At 39.1% G+C, this 20,640-nt stretch overlaps 1 protein-coding gene across 1 annotated transcript; it reads left to right on the top strand.

Moving 5' to 3' along the window:
• The first annotated feature begins 1,872 nt into the window (after positions 1-1,872).
• LOC103723076 (uncharacterized) lies at positions 1,873-2,853 on the top strand. Its single transcript, XM_008813883.6, has one exon. It carries the CDS (start codon positions 2,025-2,027, stop codon positions 2,481-2,483), a length of 459 nt encoding a protein of 152 aa, XP_008812105.1. The 5' UTR covers positions 1,873-2,024; the 3' UTR covers positions 2,484-2,853.
• The last annotated feature ends 17,787 nt before the right edge of the window (positions 2,854-20,640 follow it).

The following is a 20,640-nucleotide window of genomic DNA, read 5'->3' as shown; positions in this document are numbered from 1 at the left end:
TAAATGGAGAAGCAGAGACAGACGGTGGTCCGTCCCATTAAAATCCCGCGTCCCTCAGCAGGCGACGAGTGGGGGGAGTGTGAATGGGATCCAGTGAGAGTTGTCAGCAGAGCATTAGATGTGGATGGATAATGCTTGTCTATCAAGGAAGAAACGAAGGAAAAAATACAGTGCGGACTTTAAGAAAGCTGGGTTCCAGAGACTTGTTGACTTGAGAGGCAGGAATAAGATCGGTGACATTTAAGACTCGACGAGATCCCCAAGAGGAAGACAAAAAGGGGAAAGGATTGAGATTGACGAACTCATTTCAGCGTGCTTGTGGTGAATGGGCAGTGAGGAGGGGAAAAACAAAACACTGGCCGCTTATACTGTTGGGTGAGGGCTGCATGTCCATTGGCTGGTTTTTGACCAAAGATATTATCAAGTCTTGGTGATTGGTATGAGACTCAGAGGGAGATGATTGGAGGTATTGTGTGACACTTGGAACCAGTATCCAGTATCGCTCACGTTGCTTAGTATAAAAGTAAGAGGAGCAGCGGAAAATTTCGAGTCAGGGGGGCGACTATTATTTCCCAGAAATCTCATTGAAGAAGTTATATATTCTTATAAAAAAAGCATTTATATGGCTGAATATTTTTTTCATAATAAAAAAGGAGTGGTAAAAGTCATGGTTTACTTTTGGTTTCTTTGAATTGACTGGTATTAATTTTTTGCAATTTGGTCTGATTCGTTAGTTCGCTATTTGGACCATGAATTTATTATATATTGGGGCATATGCATGAACCTGTCTCGAGTAATTAATGATAAATTGGGGATAAACCCACAAAATTGAGAGCAATTCACGCACTGTATATGGTTCCATGCAATATTACCCATTTGTGTTCATTGATCGTATACTAAAAAATACTTGAAAAAAGCAAAATTTAAAATTCTTCGAGCAAGTTTTACAAGCAACTTGGTAAACTAGATTAGAAAGTATCTGACTACGGCCGATAGGGCAGATGGCCATTGCCTTTTCAGTGGGATTTTCTGAGGGTAGATCCTTTGGAAGCACTAACTCTGGTATTTGATTGTTGTTTGCTAGTTTGTGAAATGATATTGATTCAACATTGCTATAAGTATCTGAAATGAAGAGAACTAAAACAAAAAAAAGAAACAGAATTACAATAATATTATACAAATATTGTTCCAAAAAAAATAATATTATTATAGAAACAAAAAAAAACAATCTTGAAAAGGATAGCTTCACCTTTTTTTTTTTTACCTTTTAATGAGATCACTAACTATTATAATAACCATAATCATGTGAAAAATAACAAGAAAATCATCGGCATTGCTTGAATTACTAATTACTGAATAAATATTTTTAAGCTTGCGTTTGGCTTTGAAAATATTATTTTCTCAAATGAGGTGCAAAAATATCAAACAAATACCTATTGTTCTTCTTATACACCACCAAACTTATTCTTGTCATTATGATTATTATGATCTATGATGATTATTTTAAACCTCGAAATGACGACCACTCAGCACCGCGCTGTAAAAGCTCTTGACCAAACACGCGTTGCACCAAGGCACCGCGTCATAAATAAAGCCAAACTACTCCCGTGGCAGCCCCTCAACCGTCCTCCAAACTCTTTATCCCCACCCCCTGTTTGATGCTTTCCTCTCCCGTCACGGGTGCATCCATCGCGCGAAAGAAGGATATCACCTTCCTTCGCGCGAATCCACCATTGGATCATTAGCCACTCGTTTCGAGATATGTGCCGACTGATGATGCTGACGCTTCGATATCTGTGCGGCGGGTGATCCAATGGTGCCTTAGCCAGAAGGAAGGTGAATCCTTCTTTCGTGCGAAAGATCCAACCTGATACCTGCTTTCCTTCCCCCGCACTATTTAACCTTTCCTAATTCTCTCCCCTTCACATATATCACTGCGCGAATCGACGAGAACAAAAACGTGAAGGGTGGAGCGAAAGAAAGAAAGAGGGAGAACACCCCCACCAAGAAGGGAAGAACCAGCCATGAAGCCCCCCACCACCGCTCTCCTCCTCCTCGCCGCCCTCCTCACCACCGGCGCCGTCCTCTCCACCGACTCGCGCGACCTCGACGACGAGCGCACCTCCTCCTCCAAGCACCGCGGCAGCCACCCGGGCCGCGGCGTCCCCGGCTTCGGCCCCGACCCCGGTGGCTTCTTCGGCCCCGGGGGCGGCGGTTTCGGCATCCCGGGCTTCGGCGGGTGGGGTGGCCTCGGTGGCGGCTACGGCTACGGCTCCGGCGGCCCCGCCGGGGGCTCCGGTGGGCATGGCGTTGTCCGGCCGTCCGTGGTGTGCTCGGAGAAGGGCCCCTGCTACAAGAAGAAGCTGACGTGTCCGTCCAAGTGCTTCACCTCCTACACCAGCTCCGGCAAGGGATACGGCGGCGGCGGCGGTGGCGGCGGATGCAGCTTTGACTGCAAGAAGAAGTGCGTCGCTTACTGCTGATTTCGTAATTAACTTTACCTCCTCTTAGCCCACTATGCGGTCGTCCGCATGCGTTGGATCGTACGCCTTATTTCCATTAAAATAGTATATTATTATACTATATCTATATGCTGGTGTTTTGCTGTTACTTTTATGTGAGTGGGTTGGGATGCTGCTGCTGTGTTATGTATGTCTGTATGATATGGTATGGTTTGGTATGGTATGTATGGGACATAGATGAATAAAGAGGGGGCTTTACGTAGTTCGATGGATAGGGGCTTTTGAAGGGTAGTAAGATGCATTCATAGCTGACTTGGTGTTATTTGAGGTGTGTGGATTTTTTATCTCATGTTTTGTTAATCTTTTGGTGATGGTGAGCTTTCTATGGGTATGTATGTGTGGATTTGTGAGTTAGTAGACTTTGAATGTACCTCAAAGACTTCTCGTAGTTCAGAAGTAGTATTAAAATGAATGTAGGGTGGACTAGCTTTGGCTTTTATTATCCTACTTATTTCTTTTTAGCATGGAATAGAGGACGCAGTTAGGTTTTGGATTGTGTGATGCATTTATACATACTCCCAGCCCAATCTTTGAGCTAAAAATTGCCATTTATTGAATTACTGGTTTCAAATGCAGGGGATTTTGCCAAAAACGGCTGCCATTTTTTTTTCAATCTGCTCCTGCTCTACGCTTATGTGGAATTGAATGAACATAATTCTTATAGTGAAGCATATGGTCTGATAACATATATGTTCTTATCTGTTAATATTCTGATCAAATTTATATCACGAGAAGGTCAGATTTTTTTTAATTACAAAATGTTTATATAATACTGGAAATACTCTTTTTGAACAAATAATATTCAAAGTACTTGGATCAAATCTTCAACAATATTGGCATCAAGTATTTTAAATTTAAATATCACCTATTCTGTACATATATTGCACAGCAAAATCATCCAAGGACCCCTAGATACATAGCATGATTAAAAAAAAAAAATCTGATTTTTGTTGCGAAATCATTGATTAACTGGATTTTTTTCGTGCAAAATTCTCTCTCTCTTTTTTGATACTAATTGGCTTCAGTACATCGATCAGCCCAAGGTAAAGCTGTTCAGGAACTCAAAATTATATCATTTATTAGGAAGATATATAAATGTTTCAGATCCACAGACGCTGTCGTGGTGTCAGTTTAACAGCGAACACACCTATCAGTTCTCAGTTACTCAATTAACATGGCCCATGTGATGGGAACGATGGCTGCCGACCGGCTTTAACCACTTGGGTAGGACTTAGAAGTTAGAAGTTGGATCCTGGCCGTGGACTTTAAATGTTATAGTTGATGTCCTAAAACAGCAAGGGGAGATGCGATTCTAAATAGCTTCATGTAGCCATAATGCATGGTCATGAAGGAAGGCTATAACATACAAGGGGAAAAAAAAAAAAAAGGTAGTAGTAGTAGAAGAAGAAGGAAAGATACGAAAGCGTGTAATTATGGTAGGGGTTTTTTTGCACGGCCAAGAAAGTCAAATTATGGTAGCTTTTGATGTCCTTTTGAAGTTCTCTTCGCATTCAATTTGGAAGTATTTAGGTTACCACGATGAATAAATGTCTAAAAGAAAATAGTTTTATGGAGCAACCGCAGTACTTAGGAAAAGCTTCATTACCATTACCATGTGTTAAATGGAGATTCGAGCACTGCATCACAACCTTACAATGTTTCCACGCGCCTTAGCCGTGGATCTAAAATAAAATTATTCTATTTTTGATGTTTTTGTATATGTTATAGCAACATGATTTAAGATGATTTTATTTAAAACCTACGGTGAATCTAGTCCATCTAATAATATTTTTAAATATGGACCTTTTTTGAATTCCATGATTGGGTCTCACAATCCCAGATGAGCAAGATAATAAGCGTATATTTCACAATAATCATGATCATCCATACACAAAAGAGTAGTTTTGGCATGGAAGGGTTTCGGCCATCAAAAATGGATAGCTATGGTGGCATCGATTTGGGTTCGAGTTAGGTCAAATAAGACCAGTATTATACAAAATTTTGACCTGTATCTTTTTCACCCAAAATTGGGCATTCTGAATCACCTATTTGATCCTAACCTAATTATCTTCGTAGATCGAACCTAATTAAGAAGAACTATCCTTCAAAAATCAATTCAAATAAAAACGTACTCTCATCTTCCAAGTTGAGTCAAAAGTCCGAATCATGCTCAACCTAATAAAATTTGGGACAGAAATTTTGATATGCACCTAATCCTGATTGAAAAATCTTTGACAAAAACCTCACCCAAATAGGGTAGGATCGAGTGGGGTCAATTGTTGCCGCTTGTCAACGCATAGAAGGACTGCAAATAATGCATCATATATTGTCGCAGAAATTTTCCTTCTAATTTTGATATGGGAGAATAACTTGGGGAAGAAAAAAAGGTCTGAGATTTAGAGAAATATAAAAAATAAATCAACGTCTAGACAAAAATCTAAATAACAAAAAGAACACATCATTATAATAAAAAATAATTATCTTATTTTTATGCTCAAGCAAAACTAAGCAGGTGCGTGACTCAGTGCCCTGCCTTTTTCCGCTTCTTTCATATTTTGCTCTGTTCTCTGTAATAGTAATTTCACTCGAGGAAGCAGTTGGATTTGAGGGAAAAAAAGAGAACACTAGAATAATGCAAAGAGTGAAAGAAATAGAACTAAATCCCTGCAGAATGGTGTGCTTTCAAATGATATATAGCTGATAGTTCCGTTTTATTACCTGAAAAGCAATACATAATATCTTAGGACTCCCCTTCTCATCATTAGATCTAGCTTTCGCCCATTTGCCTAGTATCAAGCAATGAAACCCCAGAACATTATAAAGGTTATGGTCTTTGTTCTAATCCCTGATCCATCATATAAAAGGCTTGGTTTCAGCTTGATTGAGCCCATTCTTAAGTCAGCGTGGTCCAACCCAGGCCATGGGCCATCTCTCTTACAAGAGAAACTTGGGTTAGCTCATTCAATGGCTCAGATGGACCAGGCCTAATTTTGGTGTAAGAGCAACCAAAAATTGGCCAACCAATTTAATTTCTAAAAGGACTTTGTTAAAATGAATTTCCCTTTTTAGAGAAACTAGGAGATCAAAAGAATATTTACATATATATTTACATCAAAAGATGAGCTTTATCTAAATTTCATATATAAGTTCCCACCCATAGCATGGATGTCCATGTATTTATTTTAATCATTTTAGTTTGGGTTGACAAAGCTCATCCCAATTCATAGAGATCATGAACCTTCATAAAGGTAGGGCTCAAACCAAAGTTATTGATAGCCAACCCCCAATGACCATCAATCGAGTTAGTGGACACCCTCAGCTCAACCAAATATTAAGCAGCCATATTGGATTATTGAGCGAGCAGCATCATAGAGTACGGTGTAATTACATATTGCCGTTATTAAAAATAAACCGCCATCAAACAAGAAGTCCAGGCTTATGAAGGTTCATGATTGAGATGTTTGCATACTCTTTTTTGACTTGAGAAAAATCAGAGGATTAGAGGTTAGGGTGACGCGATAGCAAGCCCATTTCCTTTTTTTTTTTGGTACAACAGCGGCTCACATGCGACGGTGTGAACGTGGCCAATAAGATCAGAAAATAAAAGATCAAGCACAGAGTCGTGATCTGTCCAAAAAAAAATTTCGGAGTTTTGAGCAGTAAAAATGGCAATCCAGCCGGCAGCATCGTTTACCTTTCTATATATATGTATGGCTTGATAGAAGCTACACTTTTTCAAAATTTTATAGATATCGAGGAGCAACAACCGTCTTTAAGCCACTCGATCACCGTAGCCCATTTCCTTTCTCTGAAGCCAAGGTTTTACGAGCTGCGAAGTCCAAATTAGTTGACCCGTCGGAGGTGCACCGCAAATGCGGAGAAACTACTGGTTTCGACTATGAATCCTTGGACGGTGGCCACCGGCTTTTGGCTGGATATTGTGGAGTCTTTGTTTATTCATTTGAGGCTTTTAAGCCTTTTATCCATTTATCTTTTTTTAATAAAAACTGAGATTGGTGAAACCGGTGACGAAGTACCCACTGGACCTTCCTCACTATCTCCTTGACGTGGCAAAGAAATGTACAAGCTTTACCCTCCTTAGCTTTTTACTCCATCATTGTCGCTCCCTGTGAGCACTTCCCGACCATTTCGCACGGATAACCCGAACAAAAGTCATCCCGGCCGGGCAGCGTAGAAAAAGATATGGGACGGAAATTGTTTTTTGATATATTTTATTGCATCTATTTTTTCTAAAAAAAAATAAAAATTAAATAGAAATAAAAAAATTCTACTTATAAAATTCATCAATCTCTTAACTTAAAAAATAAGTATACTAGTATATTGTAAATATTGAGATGAACATGAAAGGTGGGTGACATAATTATTGAATAAGAGCCTTACTATCACACCTAGCCTATCTAATACAGTACTGGGCCTAGTCTACTTGACTAGCTCAAATGTAAGAATTGGAGTAAGAGGTGAAAAAAAAAGCCTTGTTCGACTTAGAGTAGGAGTCAGACTCCTTCTCCATCCCAATTTCCTACAGGAGCTAGAAAATCTAGCTTCCAATGCAAAAAAAGGAATAGAGCCCTATTCGACTTAGAGTAGGATATAGACTTCTCCTCTATCTCAATTTTCTATGGGAGCTAGGAAACCAAGCTTCCATCGACTTAGGTCGGAGACCTGGCGGAGCAGAGAGAGGGACAATATGGGCCTATATGGCATACCACATCTGGTTGGACAGGAATGCGAGGATTTTCGAGAGCAAAAGATTTTATCCGAGATCAGTGGTGGATAGAGTATTTGCACATGCAGCTGAGCTGGCAAGCATTGCGGTAGAGTTTCCACCTGGAGAGGACGGGGACATTTGGGGCCCCCTTTTGGCTCTTATAGCACCCAAACATGCTATGGTACCCATGGTATCCTGGGAGCCCCCACCTCTGATTTTCTCAAGATGAACTTTGACGGCAGTATTTTATAGGGCGACGGTTGATGTGGTGTAGGCTTTGTGATCAGAGACCAGGAGCTCGGGTTGATTGCGGCAGGGGGACGACGCATTTTCGATGAGTCCATCTTAGTGGCAGAGCTGAGCGCGGCGTGGGAGGATCTCATATATGCTAGTGTACATTTGGGGGCCTAATGAATATTCTTGGAGGGTGACTCTGAAACGGTGATTGAGTGGATCAGGTGCGGGCGTGCCAGCCAGATCTACACCTACTAGTCAGGGATGTTTGCCATCTTCTAGACAATTTTGATTCTTTTGGGTCGCACATGTTTTTCGAAAGGCGAACAGTATAGCGGACTGGGTCGCCTCCTCCGTAGCTCATTATTCCAGGGCCCTTATATGGGATGGCAGTGGCTCCATCCCATAGGGCCTCGATCGTGTTTTGTCTTTTAATTCCTCGGGGCGTACTCACATCTTGTGTAAGTGGGACGCCGGGTCACCAAAAAAAAAAAAAAGAACCCCCACACCCTCTTTTGCCTCACTACCGATAGATTTTGCCGATTACCACCACTAAATCATCGTTGATTTCTTCTTTTTCTCCTCTTGATTTCCAATAGTCTTGACTCATAGTACTTACCAAAGATTTCAGTTGAGTGCTCGTTGGAGTCTTAGATACTGAGAAAGATTTTCAAAATTATTTGGACCTATAGTTTGGTTTCGCTTGCAAAGTAACGTAACCATTTTTTTAGTTCTATTAAAAAATTATAAATATTTTTTTAATCGAATTATTTTTAATTGATAAACTTGATGCATAGTGTATTATTATTATATATGACTTTTTCTAGAATAATATATGATGCTTGGTCGAATGTATTAGTTTTGATATGAATTATGTTCGATTGATTTCAATATCCTATGATTTTATGTATATTAAAATTTTGAGCATCGAACGTGCTTTTGAGAAAAAAAGTTTTGATTCGAAATAGATTTAGACTCACAATTAGACTATGTTTTGATACTCTGCCAATAGGGGTTGTACGTTGTGTTGCCCAAGTTGACAACCCAAGAGGGAGGGTGAATTGGGTTTTCTAAAACTTATGTTTCCAAATTTACTTTGAATTGAATGCAACGGAATGATAAAGTGTTATCTTACTTAAGCTCTAGGTAATTACAAGTAAAGCAGTAGAAAGTTAAGCTAGAGCAACTATACTATGCAAGTATGAAAGTAAAGCAAGATGCACAAGAAAAATAATACAAACACAAGCATGTATAGTGGTTCGGTGCACCCCAAGCACCTACATCCACTCCCCAAGTTCTCTTAGGAATTCACTATAATTCCACCGATTACAGTCCAGATGTTTTACAAGCTCACAACCAACTTATTATTTTCACGAGATCACTACAAACTCGGTCGGTTTTCATAGGCTCACCGACTAGAACCAAACCGATTATTTTTTCGAGCTCACAATCCAACCCAGTTGGTTTTTTCCGGCTCACCAACCAAAACCTATACCGTTTGTTTTTTCGGGCTCACAAACAACCCTGTTGGTTTTTCGAAGGCTCACCAACCAAAACCTTTACAACATTTATTTTCCGGGCTTACAAACAACCCAGTTAGTTTTTCCCAAGGCTCACCAACTAAAACCTTTTTCTTTATTGAATCCCCCTAATTCAACAACTTCCAATTTAGGTTTGGAAGAACTTTTATAAGTGCAAGAATTGAAAGAATTAAAGTACACTAGAGTCATGCTCAAGATTTAAAGCACAAATGAAAAGAGAGCAAAACTCGGATTGGTGTAGTGGTTGATCTTGAAGCTCTTCACCAATTGATTGAGGTTAAGGATGTGATCTTGAGGCTCTTGGTAGATGCTCTGATTGATCCTAACTTGAATAGCTCTTCTCTTGCTCAAATATTTGCCCTTTTTGTGGATTTGGCGTTATGCTCTCTCTTTTGGAGTTCTTGAAAAGATTTGATCTTGTGGAGCTCTTCCTCACTTTGTTTTGTGGTATTTCCATGAATTTATAGCCTTAAGAACATGTGGGAAGCTTCTTCTAGCCGTTAGAGATGAAAAACTAGCTATTGGAGTCGTGAAAAACTAGTCGTTATGCTTCCCAGTGTGCTCGAGTCGACTCGCGCAGATTTTGAGTCGACTCGGCTGAAGCAGGAATCGGCTCGTGAATAGGAGTCTGCTCGGCACTGTAGTTGGAGTCGGCTCACTGTAGCTGAAGTATGCTCGAGCAGTGTAGCTGGAGTCGGCTCGAGCACTGTAGCGCTGAAAACTGCTTTTTGTCATGACTGAGAGAAAGTCAGCTCGAATAGTTGGAGTCGACTCGACACTGTAGCTGGAGTCGTCTCACTGTAGCTGGAGTCGACTCGAGCATTGTAACGCTATGCCATGGCACTCCAAAGTGTCAGAGTCGACTCTAAGCTTTAGGAGTCGACTCGAGGACTGTTCTTTTGAATTTTTCTTTAGAATTGTTCCTCCAACTTGAATTCTTTATACTTGAAACTTGGGTCAATGAAGTATGGCTTTTTTCCAACTTTTCTTGAGAACTTTTGAGGCCTTCTTGTATTCTTCCAACTTGCTATATTCCTTACAAAACAAATCATCTTTCTTCTTGCAACACAAACATTAGTAATTATCCTTTAAGGTTTTGTGATCATCAAAATCAATCTTTGGGTCAACACGTTGGTATTTCGATATTCTGTCGGTGAGGGTTGTACGTTGGTACTTCGATACTCTTTTAGTGGGGGTTGTACATTAGCACTCCGATATCCTGCCAATAGGGGTTATACGTTGGCATTGGAGTTATGTGGTGGAACTTCGATGTGGTCATAGTTGATGACTATAAAGATGGATTTGATGTTTTAAAAGAATTTGGATTTATATACAAAATTTAATTTTGAGAAAGATTAAATTAGTTTTGAATTTAGTATTGAATTAGAATTTAGTTAAAATATTTAGTTTTGAATTGATAAATTTTATATGCTTATTTTCCATAAATAATTATTTAATTTATTATCTGATTAATCTAGTTAAAATATTTATTACTTACTGAGTTGTCTAGCTCAGTACTCCATATCTTATTGTTTTTATAGATCTAAGAACTAAGATGGTACGGGGTTATGATCAGGAGAGTGACTAGAAGCTGAATTTGACATCTTTAATTTAAACTAAGATTTGACTAGAGTTTGATGCAAGATGTTTTGAATATTGATGGTTCCGTGAGATATTAAAATTGTTGAATTAAATCAAATATTTTAAAAATTGAAAACCAAACATTTGACTTGGTCAACGGCCAAGTGGCAAGCATCTGTGCATAAACAAGGGAGCAAATATAAAAAGATCTTCAAAGGAAGCAGGCCATGATAAGTGTCATCTATCCACGTGCAAGAGCAAACATGAAAAGGCCCCCTGAAGAAGGAAGGAAACATGGGCGGCCAAAATGCAACAAGCCACGGGATCAAAGGAGCACAAGAAGACACGTCATCAATCCGCGGAAGGAGAGTCTGCTTCTTTTGACGTACCTGAGCCTATATAAAGGGCTCTAAGGATCATTTTATACATAATGAAAAATTTTTCTTCTTCCTATTCCAAGAGCCTATATAAAAGGGGCTCTAGGGATCATTGGAGAGAAAAGAAATAAAGAAAATTTTTCTTCCTCTCATAATTTTTCTAAGTTTCTTTTGAGCTATCCGTAAGCGTGAACGTGCTCTTCTTTCTTTCTTGGAAGCACACTGACGGGGAAGACGTAATTCTGTACTTGGTCATCGTATCTTTGGGAGATCTGTGCCAGTAGATCCGTATGTGGGGGGCATAAACTTTTTTGGAACAACACGTCAGCATGCTTCGATCCACAGGCCATCTTCTTTTATTTCTTCATTTTATTATTTTATTGTCAAGTTAATTATTTGCTAGTTTATTCTTCTTATTTACTATTTTTGAATATTAAAAATATTTAATTATTGATTTATCAATTATATTTGTGCATCTAGACAAACAATCCAGAAAAGTTTATGTAATATTAGTACTAGATTTTAAATTGCAATATTTATTATACATTTTGTTGCATAATTGCAAATTGTTATATTTTAGCTGTTACACATTTATGCTAGCTTCACTTTAGTGTTTAATTTTTCAAGCAAAATATTAAATTGCCTAACCTCCAAGAGGTTTATTAATACCTCAATTTGGACTCCTCACGGAGTAATTTTCAAATTCTATTCAAACGAAAATTCGAAAATTGGTTAATTCATAGGAGCTACTTTAATATTGCACTTAGGATGAAATTGAACGATATCTAGTGAAATTATCCATTGAATAACAGTGTCTAAGAAAAGCTTCTCAAAAAGGCCTATGTGCCTAAGAAAGACTGATACTTAAATAAGCCAAGTGTTCCACCACCGATCTGAAGCTAATCTGGCTGTTATTATTTAAATTTTTCAACTAGATATCTAAATTTCAAACTAGATATTAGTGCAATAATTTGACATAAACCTTTTCATTTTCACAGGTGTCAAAACTGTGTTAATTAAGCTACAAATCAATGACTTTCTATATATCTGAAAAACTTAGTGCTAAACCTGAAAAGTTTAATGGTCAAAACTTTAGGAGGTGACAGAATCAAATACGGTTCTGGCATGGGAGAAGTTTGAATTTGAATTTGAATTTCCCCCCATGCGGCTGATTAGGAAGTAGTTTCAATTACCCCGCCAATAAGCCATGTATGGCACATGAGTCTTAGGTCTATATATTTTTGATCATTGTATTTGCTCTTTAATGTACTTGAACTTAATCCCAAAATGAAAACTTAAGAATAATGACCAATGTGAGATATGTGTAGATGCCAAATTACCTAAAAGTTCCTTCCACTCTGTAAGTAGAGATTTTGATCTCCTTGAACTCATACATAGTGATGTATGTGACTCATGAAGAACCTCAAGGGGTGAAAACAAATATTTTGTAACTTTCATAGATGGCCTTTCTAGATACTGTCACCTCTATCTTATCAAAGCTAAAAATGAGGTCCTAAATAAATTCAGTCTATAAAGCAGAGGCTGAAAACCAACTAGATAAAAACATTGAAATCTTAAGGTCTGATAGAGGAGGTGAATATACCTCATTTGAGCTGACCTAGTTCTGTGAAGAACATGGGATAATTCATGAAGTGACAGCTCCTTATTTACCCCAATCTAATGGAGTAGGTGAAAGAAAGAATAGAACCTTAATAGATATGGTTAACTCTATGCTAATTAGTTCAGATACACCAAAAAAAAAAAATTGGGGGGAAGCACTAGTAACTACATCTTATATCTTGAATAGAATTTCATTCAAATATGATGATAAAACCCCATATGAAATCTGGAAACATAGAAAACCTAACTTAAAATACTTAAAAGTGTGAGGGTGCTTAGCTAAAGTAAAAATTTTAGAAAATAAAAGAAAAAAATTGGACCCAAAATAGTAGATATAATATTTATAGGATTTACAATTGAGAATAATGCTAATAGATTTTTGGTGTTTAACTCTCAAATAATAACAACACCATAATGGAAGCAAGAGATGCAATCTACTTTGAAAGTATATTTTCTTTTAAAACAAGGATAAATGATCAAATAAATACCAATAATAATTTAGGGACTAGTTCAAGTAGAACTAGATTTAGAGAGGAAGAAGAAGAAGAAACTGAACCTAGAAGAAGTAAAAGAACTAGAGTTGAAAAGAACTTTGGAGAAGACTACTACACATTCCTAATAGAAGACTCTCCTACTTCTTTAGAGGATGCCTTGAAATTTTTAGATGCCCCCTTCTGGAAAGAAGCAATAGATAATGAAATGCAATCCATAGTTCAAAATCACACTTGGGAATTGTCAGACTTACCCCCAGAAAGTAAACCTATAAGATGTAAATGGATCTTTAAGAAGAAACTTAGGCCAGATGGAACTGTAGATATATACAAGGATAGGTTAGTAGCCAAAAGTTTTACTCAAAAATCTGGGATTGACTTTTTTTATATTTATGCCCCTTAAGCTAAAATCACTACCATTAGGATCCTTGTTGCCTTGGCTTCCATTCATAAGCTAGTTTTATACATCAAATAGATGTTAAAACTGCTTTCTTGAATAGGGACCTAGATGAAGAGATCTACATGGACCAACCCAAAGGTTTCATTGTCCGAGGTCAAGAGAAAAAGGTATATAGGTTGATTAGATCTCTTTATGGTCTAAAACAAGCCCCTAAACAATGGCACCTCAAATTTGATAAAATAATCCTAACTAATGGATTTAAAATTAATAACACAGATAAATGTGTATATTATAAAAAAAAGAATAACAAAATTATAATCTTATTGGTGCGGGCACCAGAATCCAGAAAAGACTCCAATCAATTAACTCAAGGTCACTGTGGCTTTGATCGAGTCCTGTAAATAAATTCAATAAGTTAGAAAGCAAGCCTCAATAAGTCAGAAAGCAAGCCAAGTCAGGACATGTTGCATGTTCCTACCACCACCTTTGTACACCCTTGGAGCACCACCTCGGCATCCACATCAACATCAACTGGCCACCTCACCACCACTCCAACCAATGGAAGCACGCCAACCAGGATGAAGTCAAGCATAAGGAGCCGACCACATCATCTCATCAAAGAAACCAATGCAACATCATGCCACCTCATCAGAAGAACCAATCACCATGCCACCTCATACAAGTTGACACGTCACCCAAATTCAAAGTCCAAGAGGTCGGCCACAATTTAAATGCAAGAAAATTTCAAATGGGAGCCAACAACTTTTCAAATCCTCCCCCTTAAAGCCGGCCAACTTTCTTTCCTTTTCTCTAGCAACCAAGCCTTCAAATGTGGAGCGCCATTCATTATGTGTTTAAATTTCAAATCATGAGGAAAGTCTATAAATACCTCCTTATGATATCTTGTAATTTCAATTGATGAATGAATAAAAAGAGTTTCTTTCTTCCTTAGCAATTTTGCTTTGTCACCTTGAGAGAAGGTTGGGCGTGAGGCCCTAAAGCCACTACCACATCCACCGCTGCCCTATCTCCTCTCGCCTCCCTTTTCTTTTGTGATTTCCATTCTCCTCTCACGCCAAAGTTCTAATCCTTGTTTCTTTGTAGGTCCTTAAAGTACTCTACGTCATTGGGTCAATTATCCTTCCACACCAATAGCAAAAGGGCCCTGTTGCAACGGAAGATGAAGCTTGGTCATCCAATCATCAACCTTCGAGAGTGAGATCAAGGATCCTCCTCCAGAAAAATTTCAGAAGTTTAATATTTGGTAAACCTCAACTCTAGATCTGATTTATTGAAGGAAGTGTCCTAATCAAGTGGTTTCTCAACCACAATGGTCCATTCTTCTAAGTCCTAAATGAATTAGTACATGCGGGTAACTAGTCTTGAAATTACTATGCTCATGTTAATGTTTTCTTATCCCATATGTGATTGAATTCTCTGCTGCTATTAGGCTAGTTAATCAACATAACTTACTGACAATCCTTATGTTTAAATCCCTCACATTCATCCCGCATCATTTTTGGTATCAGAGCCAGGTTAATTAGGATACGCACATTGATTATGCTGAAATTCTGCACTTGCTGAAATTTCTGCACTTTCCGGAAATCCATTGATGCCAAAATTCTAGTTTGCATGCCTTATTAAGTTTGTGAATTAAATCTGAATATTTCAAATTTTAATTTCGAATTTTAGTTATTAAAGTTGAGATCTGATCTCCACAAATTAAGGATTTGAAGTTAACAATTTCAAAGTTAAATTTGAAATTCTAGGTTTGGGCTCCAAATCTGAAATTTTCAAATCTAAAATTTTCAAATCTGAAATTTCCAATATGACTTTTGCATTCGAATTTCAAAACTTGAAATTTTGAAATATTAGATCTGAAATCCAAATTTGAAATTCAAAATTCGAAATTAAAAATGGGAACTTAAATTGAAACCAAAAAAAAAATTTGAGATTCAAAATTTAAATTTGAAATTTGAAATTTGAAATTCAAAAGCTGAAAACTAAAATTCAAATCTGAAATTCAAAATTCAAAAGTTTAAATTCGAAATTTAAAATTTGAAATTTTAAATCTCAACTTGTGTGGACATTTAAAATAGTTGCATCCATCATAAATCATATTAAGGGCACTCTAATTGCAACATAAGAGAAGGATTTCATCACCTTTCCTTAGCCCAAAACAACCACCCTCATAATTCTAGAACCTAAGCCTAATTTAAAACTCAACTAGCCAACTTAACTTAGAAACCACAACGAGTCTTTAGGCTAATTGAATTTGGCTAATTCCTTGCTGTCTAGAAAAGTTCCGATCAGGGTCGTGGCTACCATCTTATCTGCCCAGCCCCGTTAAGCGGTTGGTGTCAGCTAAGTATGGTTAATGGCGGTTACACGAACTCTTGGTCCAACTGGCCTGGGCAAGTGGTGAACCAATTTTGATAAGATAAGTCTTTGATTTAGATTTAGCAAACCCTAGCATAGGCTAGTCATTTTGTTTTGTCTTAAGCCTTGTATGACAACTAGATCAAGATCACCCTACAACCCATCACATACACAACCCATTGAAGCCATGGACCCAATCTTGAGACCATCCTAAGGACTATGACTGAGCAGTTCAAACAATTGAACAATAGGTTTGATCAAGTTGAGGAGAGGCTAGGAACCCTAGAGGAAAATCAACAGACCCACGTGGAACCTGAATTGACACCCCAACCCCATCGCCACCTTTTCACTCCTGAACATAATCAGCGACGACCACATCAGGATCATGTAGACCAGGATGAACGAGCCCTTAGGAGTATCAGACTTGATGCACCCTCCTTCGAAGGAAGTCTAGACCCTAAGGTATACATTGATTGGGAAAATGACATGGATCAATATTTTGAATGGTATGAAATGTCGGAAGAAAGAAAATTCAAATTTGCCAAGCTTAGGTTGACACGACATGCAAGGTTATACTGGGGAAATATTGAGAGGATCACTAGGCAAAGAGAAGAACTACCTATCAATACATGGAGACAGATGAAAATTAAGCTAAGAGAGAAATACGTCCCATTATCCTACGAACAGAGGTTACAAGATCAATGGCAAAGATTAAATCAAGGAGGGAAAACTGTATCTGAGTACATTGCCTAATTTGATGAGTTCGCTATGAGGTGCAACATAGTCGAGTCAGAAGCCGTAACCCTATCTAGGTTTAGAGCTGGTCTTAAGGAGGACATTCAAAGGAAATTGTTCTTAAGGGAAATTCATGATTTAGACCAAGCCTACCAGATTGCCAGAGACTGCAAACGATTCCAGAGGGGACCCATTTTTCGACGACCTAAACCCAATAAAATTAGCAACCCTGGAAGCAGGCCAAACCCAAGTTCAAACCCATCACACAGACCCAATCCTATCACTCCACAGGCTCGTAAGGACGACAAAGGAAAAGCCCCTGAAGGTAGAAAGGAAAACAATGTCCCTTGTCTTAGGTGTCATAAAATAGGACATTATGCAAGCCAATGCCCCACTAGAGCGTTACACATAGGAGAAGTAGAAGAAGAAGATCCTGAGACCCTAGAGAATTATGGAGAAAAAGTTTACGAAGCAGAGACCAATTTGGTAGATGAATATGAAGAAGAGGAAGAAATCATTGAGACGTCTGAATTTCTAGGAGTTGTGAGATGTATATTGACCCAGGCTAAAGAACAAGAAGATTAGCGTAGGACCAACATCCTACAAACCTTTATCAAAATAGGAGAAAAAGCCTGCAAAATCATCTTAGATAGTGGAAGCTGTGTCAATGCCATATCAACCAACACCATCAAGAGTTTAGGGTCGCCTACCGTACCCCATCCCAATTCCTATAAGGTATCTTGGATAAATTCGACCTCAATACCCATTAAACTTAGATGCCAAGTCCAGATACAATTCCAATCTTATCAGGAGAAGGTATGGTGTGATGTCCTCCTATGGGAGTAAGTAGCATTATCCTAGGCAGACCATGGCTATACGATCATGATGCTACCCTATTTGGACGATCAAATTCATGTTCCTTCAATCATAATGGAAAGAAAATTGTAGTTCACCCTACCCCACCTAAGGACAACGTTAAGAGGGGAGCTAGTAGTAGTCTGAAGGAAAAGAAACCAGGATTGAACCTAATCAATGCTAAGGAATTAGAGCAAGAGATCAATGAAGGTTCACCCATTTGGATGTTGGCTGTTAAGGAGACCCTGGACCAAACCCCAGTAGCACACCCTCAAGAAGTGGTTGAAATCTTAGAGGAGTTCAAAGATGTATTTCCTAAAGATCTTCCTGACAACCTACCACCTTTAAGGGACATTCAGCATGCCATAGACCTAGTTCCAGGAGCCACCTTGCCCAATCTACCCCATTATAGGATGAATCCTTCAGAGCACCAAGAATTGCAAAAGCAAGTTGGCGAGTTACTTAGGAAAGGGTTCATTAGGGAGAGTTTAAGTCCTTGTGCAGTACCTGCCCTTCTGACTCCTAAGAAAGATGGCACTTGGAGAATGTGTGTAGATAGTCGTGCCATCAATAAGATTACCGTCAAATACCGTTTCTCTATTTCCCATCTAGACGACATGTTAGATATGATGGCCGGAGCCACGGTATTCTCCAAAATCGATCTTAAGAGTGGCTATCATCAAGTAAGAATTAGGCCGGGGGATGAATGGAAAACCGCCTTTAAGACTAAGGACGGCTTATTTGAATGGGTAGTGATGCCTTTCGGTTTATCCAATGCACCTAGTACCTTTATGAGGATCATGACCCAAGTTTTAAGGACATTCATTGGAAAGTTTGTAGTGGTCTATTTCGATGACATTCTCATATATAGCAAAACAAAAGATGACCACTTAAATCACCTTAGACAAGTTTGTCAATCACTTAGACAAGATAGCCTCTATGCTAATCGAAAGAAATGTGAATTCATGACACATAGGACTATCTTTTTAGGATTTGTCGTGACCACTGAAGGAGTATCTGCCGATCCCGAAAAAGTCAAATCCATAATCGAGTGGCCAGTACCCAAAAACATTCATGACGTTCGTAGCTTTCATGGTCTAGCCACATTCTACAGGAGATTCATTAGAGGATTCAGCACAATTGTCGCCCCCATTACTGATTGCCTTAAGAGAGGAAATTTTGAGTGGACCAAGGCAGCTGAAAAGGCCTTTAGAGAGATTAAGGACAAGATGACACAAGCACCTATATTGAGATTACCCGACTTTTCCAAAGTTTTCGAGGTTGCCTGTGACGCATCAGGAGTCGAGATTGGAGGCGTTCTAAGTCAGGAAAACCACCCAGTAGCATTCTTTAGTGAGAAATTAAACGACGCCAAGCTAAGGTATTCTACCTACGATAGAGAGTTGTATGCAGTGGTCCAAGCCCTAAGGTACTGGAGACACTACCTTCTGCCACTAGAGTTTGTCCTATACTCCGATCATGAAGCCCTATGTTTTCTCAACTCTCAGAAAAAGTTGAACCCTAGACATGCGAAATGGGTAGAGTACATCCAGGCCTATACCTTCGTCCTGAAACATAAGGCTGGAAAAGAAAATCGTGTTGCCGACGCCCTTAGTAGACGATCTATGCTCCTCACTTCTGTTAGTACCGAAGTCATAGGTTTTGAAAGGCTCAAGGAGGAGTATGAACATTGCCCCGACTTTAAGGAAACCTACCAATCAATCCGTCAAGGACCCTCGAGCCAATTTCTCGATTTTACCATTCACGACGGATTCCTCTTCAAAGGAAATAAGTTGTGCATTCCCCGTACCTCCACCTGAGACTTTCTAGTTTGGGAAATCCACGCAGGAGGCCTAGCTGGTCATTTTGGTAGGAACAAAACCATCTTAGAAGTTGAAGACCAGTTCTTTTGGCCAGGTCTAAAGAAAAACGTTGCCCAAATAGTAGCCCGATGTCGAACCTGCACCACAGCAAAGCAACAACGACAAAACACCGGTCTATACACTCCCCTACCAGTCCCCGAATGCCCTTGGCAAGATATTAGCATGGACTTTGTGTTAGGATTACCCAAAATCCTGAGAAAACATGATTCAGTATATGTCGTGGTAGACCGATTCTCCAAAATGGCACATTTCATACCTTGTTCCCAGACTTATGATGCCTCAAAAATAGCTAAACTTTTTCTAAATGAAGTGGTTAGGCTACATGGTTTACCCAAGACCATCGTATCAGATAGAGACGTTAAGTTCACTAGCTATTTCTGGAAGACCCTTTGGCATATGCTAGAAACCAAACTCAAATTCTCCACTGCCTACCACCCTCAAACTGATGGTCAGACCGAAGTCGTTAATCGGAGTCTACGAAACTTATTGAGATGCCTTGTCGGTGACAACCTAGGAAACTGGGATCTCCTATTATCACGCGCTGAATTCGCTTATAACAGCTCAGTCAATAGATCCACAGGAAAGAGTCCCTTTGAGATTGTCCATGGATATAAACCTAGGAAACCTGTAGATCTTATTCCATTACCCTCACATGCACGAGTCTCAGAGACAGCAGAATCATATGCACAACATGTCAGGGATTTACATAATGAAATCAGTAAGAAAATTGACATGAGTAACAAAGCTTATGCGCAAGCAGCTAATCATCACAAACGGGCTAAGGAATTCATTGAAGGAGACTATGTAATGATTAAACTAAAACCTGAAAGGTTTCCCCCAGGAACTATGAAAAAATTGCATGCCCGCAGTGCAGGTCCATTTAGGATCTTAAAGAAAATTGAACCTAACACTTATGTGGTTGACTTACCCCTTGATTTTGGTATTAGCTCGACCTTCAACATCTCAGACCTTATAGAGTATAAGGGACCAACATTGATACCTAGTGAGCCTTTTGATCATGCTCCCATTGAGAGTGAACCCACACCTGAGTGCCCTCCAGCCACATTTCTAGAATCGAGAGATAGGGTTGAACATGTTTTGGATGATCAAGCTATCACCACCCGGAACAAAGGGTACCAACGCTATTTGGTTCACTGGGAGGGTCGACCAAAATCTGATGATTCATGGATTACTCGAGAGGACCTACAGAGACTCAACCCAGATCTCCTAGAAAAGTACCACAGCCAAACCAACCCCTGTTCGACAGAGTCGAATTCTTCCCACCCCGGGAGA

Source organism: Phoenix dactylifera, chromosome 1, assembly GCF_051530095.1.
Source record: "Phoenix dactylifera cultivar Ajwa chromosome 1, Ajwa_hap1_PhDact_Kaust_v1.1, whole genome shotgun sequence".
In the NCBI taxonomy this organism is placed as follows: Eukaryota; Viridiplantae; Streptophyta; class Magnoliopsida; order Arecales; family Arecaceae; genus Phoenix; species Phoenix dactylifera.
Note: the sequence above shows the minus strand (reverse complement) of the source record. Positions and strands in the feature narration are given on the sequence as shown.